The sequence below is a fragment of the Microchirus variegatus genome (assembly GCF_963457635.1).
Source record: "Microchirus variegatus genome assembly, chromosome: 14".
NCBI lineage: Eukaryota > Metazoa > Chordata > Actinopteri > Pleuronectiformes > Soleidae > Microchirus > Microchirus variegatus.
In genome coordinates, this window is record NC_139815.1 from 2,460,671 (window position 1) to 2,466,670 (window position 6,000).

Here is a 6,000-nt window from a genome sequence, read left to right on the forward strand (position 1 = left end):
TAAATGCATAAATAAACTTTTAAATTTAAATACAGAAATGTAGAAATAAATGTAAAGCATTTATTTATTTGTTTCTGTATGTATTTATATATTTATTTATTTATTGATTGATATGTGAGGTCTCGTCCTCCATGTTTTTAAGCAGTATTCAAACATTTTTGATCCACTCCATACCAGGTGGTGGCGGTAATGCGCCAAACAACAGTTTGCGTCAACCTCCATAGAACGTCAAAAAAGAAGATACATCTCCAAAACATACAAGAAGTGGAGCTGCGGAGTAAAGTGAGCAGCATGGCTGACTCCTTCAGTCTTCTCACGGACGTGTTCAAGTGTCTCCACGCGGGTTCGTGTCCCCGTCAAAGCTCCGCAGATGTGGCTGCTGTGATATTTTCCTGCGTGTGTGGACTGAGCTGTTCTCCTGCTGCTGAGGAGGAGGAGGAGCAGCAGGAGAGTAGCAGAGGAGAGCTGAGCTGCATTTGTGTGACTCTGGTGGAGAACATGGTGTCTCTGCTCAACCAGGACCAGGACCAGGACCAGGACCGGGACCGGGACCGGGACCAGCCTGCTGACGTCACACAGTTCTGTGTGGACACCGTGTCCATGCTCTTCCAGCACATGAACCTCATGACGCAGCTGGTGAGTCTCACTGTCTCCTCAGACATCATTGATTTTACACTCAGCAGCCACTTTATTAGGTACATCTTACTCCTGTTCCAGAACCTTCCAAATGTCATGACTGTGGAGGCCATTTTAAAGTTTGCTGAATCTATTGCAGGGGTCTCGAACTTATGATTGGCCCCCAGTCTGTTCATGTGGGGGAAATTATCTTAAAAAACAATATTCGTGATGATATTTTGCTATGGAACAATATAATTGACAATTATTTCAGTAAAGTGGAAGCAACTAAAACAACATACGGTACTTTAACTACTGCCGTTTGCTGTGACTGTGTGTGTGTGAATTGTTGTCACCCTGTGTCAGCTGGTGTTGACTCTAATTTTGAAAATCCCACTCGTCCACAGGTCCGTCACTTCCACAGCGAGGACCAGATCGTGTCTCATCTGGCTGCCAAGTGTGCATCGACGTATGTGGTCTATCACCTCCTCAAATCTGTGAGTAATTAAATCCTACATTATTGTCTGTTTTTGAAAAAAAAACACAATTGTTATTGTGTGGTGATTTCACAGAGCTAAACCCTCATCTGCTCTTAAGACAAAACGAAGGTTATCCTCCTCGGAGCTTCGATAATGACCTCGCATAAAGACGTTATGTGTGATAATTTATATAAACGTTGTTTTTTTTTTCAGGGTGCAGTCAGTGTGGTGTGGCAGCAGACGTGTGTGGAGGTGTTCCACTGTTCAGCTCCTGGTGCCGAGTTGGACGTCTGTCTGTGGTCGCTCACTGAAGTCTTGAAGAAACTTCTCAAATCAGCTCATCAAGGTAAAAATCAGTGATTTGAACATCGCAGCACACAGGAGTTGTTGATCCACTCCTGTCTTATTTGTCTAATCATCATGTACTCGTGTGTTTGTGTCGTCAGAGGCCATCGGGACACTTCTGTCATCGTTCGACTCCAGCCTGAGTGCTCTGTGTTCAGAGTTCCTCTCTGAGGAGAAGCAGCGTTGCACGGTCCTCGCCAGCAGCAGAAGACGCGGTGGGACCACGTTCTGTCTCCTGCTGGACCTGCTGGAGGCTCTGACCGCTTCAGGGTTGACGTGCGACGTCGGTCTGAAGAGTCAGAGGTCGGTTTACGCTCGCGCGCCAGCTCTCCTGATGGCTGTCGCCTGCTCCCCGGAGTACTACGTGAAGAAGCGAGCGATGCTGCTCCTGAAGAGGGCCGTTCTTCGGAAGGCGGGAGAAGACTGGACGTCGGGGGAAGCGAAGACGCAGGATCGCCTCGGCTCTGAAGTGAACACGCTCGCTCAGGCCGTGCTGACGGCGGTCGCCGGCGAGTGGCTGCAGAGCGTTCAAGTGGAGTCCGAGTCGTTCTTTGGTGGAACCAGACGAATCCGAGCGGATGAAGGTCAGAAACCAGACTGTGTGATGCTGAGAGCCGTCAGTCTGCTGCTCCTCAAGTCCATGGAGCTTCACGTACAAACAGCTGGAGCAGGAGCAGGAGCAGGTGAGGATCTTTAAATAAATCATTCGCAACAGTGGGAACACAAGAAAAAAAATGATTTTAGTCACTTGAAAAAGGCTCACCTGATTAAAATCTACATTGGCTAAAGTCTTTATCTCCCTGGTAGACAAGAAACTGAAGTTTGAAAACCACTTTCTCTCCCACACCAAAGTCCATAGAGAAAACCATAATTTTTAGCTCGCAGAGACACAGGAGCTGCTGGTCTACTGCTGCCTCATCTGGTAAGTGTGTGTCATCGAGGTAAATCTGAACAAAGAATTTCAAACAGAAACACAAGATGACATTTTTTTTAAATGTGAAGGTGGCAGCAGTGGATTAACAACTCCTGTGTGCCTGCGAGCTAAAAATTATGGTTTTCTCTATGGGTTTTGGTGTAGGAGAGTGAGCGGGTTCACAAACTTTAAGATGCCAGTCTAAAAAAAGGCTGTGAAATGGAAAGAAAAAAATGTCAACCTATTTTTTAAAGATATTGTAGTCACGAGTGTGAACTTAAAGTTAACAAAAAGTTAAATTAAAGAACAACAACACATAATTCACTTTAGCAAGGTTTAAGTATAAGTCATGATGCACAAAGCCTTTATATAATAAATGTTTAACATCTGTTGCTGTTCACGCCTCAGTTTATCAAACGTGCCTGTGTGTTACAGAAATTGCAGTAAAAATAGGCAGAAACTTTATCCATACACCTATTTTGTCATGTCATGATATGGTGAATCCTGAGTCATGAGGGTATGTCTTCTTATTAAAAAGTGAGTTGTGATATAAAAAGTTAGGCTAACATTGCTCTATTACATTTATTAGTATTCTGTGATATATACTGTATATATATTCTACATTTATTCTCAACTTTTTACTCGTGTACATTCTTGAACCTCTTGTCACACAACCATGACGATATTGCCCTGTGAATACAACACAAACAATAAATAAATAATGGTTAATGTAGCAATTACCAACAGAATTTGCATTAGAAATTCCTGCCGCATATTGTGATCATTTAAATTCATAGAGAAATTCACAAAATAAAAACAAAAATAAATGATTCTTGCACATCTTTCTTTTTTTCCGGTTCTTGTTATATTGTTGTTTTCGTTTGTTGTCTTAATAATTTTGTGCTATTTCAGTTACAGAGCCAGTTTTTAATCGTATATGAAGGAGAGTCTTACGGGAACAATATATTCTTACAGTGTACAGATGCGTAAACTCTCCTAATCTGGTGCATTAAGTGTAGAATGTAGTCCTCTTTTTGTTTGATAAGTCTTTAAATAGCAGGGTTAGACATTCTGGATGTCCTGTACTCCATTATTTCCACAGCAGGGGGCAGTCCTGTCACATAATATATTATCTGTGTTCTCTCAGCAGCAGCAGCAGCAGACGGAGCCACAGATGTGTACGAGTATCTGCAGAGACTGTGGACTTTCCTGAGGCGCTGCAGTGTCCCGCTGAGGGACGTCACTCACCTGTGCTGCTGGGTCACTCTGCTGTTTGGAGAGCAGGACGACGACATGATGGAGGCAGCCAAAGCATCGCTCTGCATATTCCTCCATCACAGGTAAAACAAAAAAAAACACACTTGTGTCAGCCATTTTTGATGACTGAATGAAAATAAGGGGAAAAAAACACACTGAAGTAATTTTTAATCAAACATTTGTTTATTTAAATAGCCCTGTAATACTGTCCTAACCTCTAAAAGGTAGATAAATACTCTCTTAATGAAAAATAATGAAATTAATATACATTAATGGGTTAGTTTGGATATTTTGAAGTGTGGTTGTATGAGTTATAGATACATAGTCGGATTAATTTTAGCCACTAAGCAAGAGGCTCACCTCATAAAATCTACATCCACTCATGTCTATAATATCTTAAGAATATGCTCACCCCTTTATCTTACTCTTAGATGGCCTTTTCCAGCTGGAGATAGGAAGTTTGTGTCATTTTGTAAACCACTCACGCTCCCACACCAAACTCCATTGAGAAAATCAGTGATTTTTGCACAGCACTCAGCGGTTGTTGATCCACTGATGCCTCTATCAGGAAGTTCAAATGTATTCTTTTTTTCAATTCTGTGTTTGAAATATTTTGTTCAAATTTACTTCAGTGACACAATTTTACCAAACAAGGCACCCGATGTCCAGCAGCTCTCATGTCCTTATGAGCTAAAACACTGATTTTCTCCATGGACTTTGGTGTGGGAGTTTACACACTTCAGTTTCCAATCAGAAAACATTGTTAAACAGTGAAGAAAAAGTGGCAAACTTATTCTTATAATATTGTAGACTCAATCTGGTGTAGATTTTATGAAGTGAGCCTTTTGTTAAGTGGATCAAATCTGTTGTTTTCCCATTTGTCTTTGTTTTCCCCTGTGGCTGCCAGATCCAGCCTCGAAATCAATCCTCTAAATGTGAAATCTGTTTGGACTAAAATTAGATCTGGGAATATTGAGTGACTGAATGAATTAATGAAACGTGTGTTGTTCCAAAAAGGACCGAGAGCATTCAAAAAAACATTAAAAGACATTATTCAACTGTCTGTGACTGCACAAAACAAATCATTAGAAACACATTATTAAAGCGTAGCGTGGTGTCGGTGAGATTAGGGCCACAGCTAATGATTATTTTCATAATAAATGAATGTGTTGATTGTTTCATGATCAATCGACTCGTTGTTTGGTCCAAAAATGTTGATCAAACCTTCAAATAATGATGTTTTCTAATGTATTTTTTGGGCCATAAAACCCAAATTATTGACTTTTAATGATTTTAAATGATGTGGAGCAAAGAAAAAATAGAAAATATTCACATTTTAGAAGCTGAGAATTCTGAAAACATGATTTAATTATCAAAGGAAACACGGCAGAAGTGAAATATGGCTTTCTCAGAGCTGGAGTGAAATCCACTGGCCAGGTTTTCACCGTGGTCTCTCCCTGCAGACTCACGTCTGGGTCGGATAATTTGGCGGCGCTAGACGCGGCCTGTGCGTCGGGCTGCAACCCTCACTGCCACTTCCTGTCTCTGCTCCAGAGCGTCTCCTTCGACCACAGCCTCCTCCTCGACTTCCTCATCTCCACGGAAACCTGCTTTCTGGAATATTTCGTACGCTACCTCAAGTTGGTCACGGCCGACTGGCAGGGTTTCGCCGCAGCGTGTGACAAAGTCACCAGACACGAAGCCGACTGCAGCTCCCGCGTCCAGCCCACAGGTGGCGGTGTGGGCACTGGGCTTCGCCTCGTAACGTACGAAAGCTCTGATGAGTCTGACTCGGAGAACATGGAGGTCCCTGAGGCTGAACCAGCAGCATGTGTGTGTGAGGAAACTGAAAACCCTGGTGCATTACTGACGGACGCTGCTGTGTCGGGACAGAACTCTTCCTGTGAGACGTTAACCAGAGCCATGGTTTGTCTGTCAGAGGTCGGCGCCGTGGTGACGAGGCTGCAGACAAAGAAACTCTTCCCTTACAACCCGTCGTCGCTCTTAAAACTCTTAGCACAGGTTCAGAGCTGTTCCCAGCATGCACCTGTGTCACATGTCAATAAAAGATAATAAAGAAATACATGATAAGTTTGTTACTGAATCTGACGTATATCTGTCTCCCTTGGATACAAAGTGGTCTCACAAATGCAAAAAACGCGATGTCACGCGTGTTCAGATGCAACAAAACACTTGTCGTTATGGACGTGAAACCTGAAATGTGACCTGTGAGGAATCGCACTGGAACAATGTGGCCGGTAATCTGAGCTCATGCAGCAGTGATTAATGAGCGCAGCAACAGATTCATGGCAATAAAACAACCTTCACAAATGTGACACTGAAGAGTAGAGCGGCAACTAACCATTAATAATCTGTCTATTCTTTTCTCCA

At 42.7% G+C, this 6,000-nt stretch overlaps 1 protein-coding gene across 1 annotated transcript; it reads left to right on the forward strand.

Moving 5' to 3' along the window:
- Window positions 1–291: 291 nt before the first annotated feature.
- lins1 (lines homolog 1) lies at window positions 292–5,682 on the forward strand (the record flags this gene model as incomplete). The annotated part of the gene is made up of 6 exons (XM_083901005.1): window positions 292–636; window positions 1,023–1,112; window positions 1,308–1,440; window positions 1,541–2,122; window positions 3,500–3,692; window positions 5,073–5,682. 6 exons carry the CDS (start codon window positions 292–294, stop codon window positions 5,680–5,682), a joined length of 1,953 nt encoding a protein of 650 aa, XP_083757131.1.
- Between the last annotated feature and the right edge of the window lie 318 nt (window positions 5,683–6,000).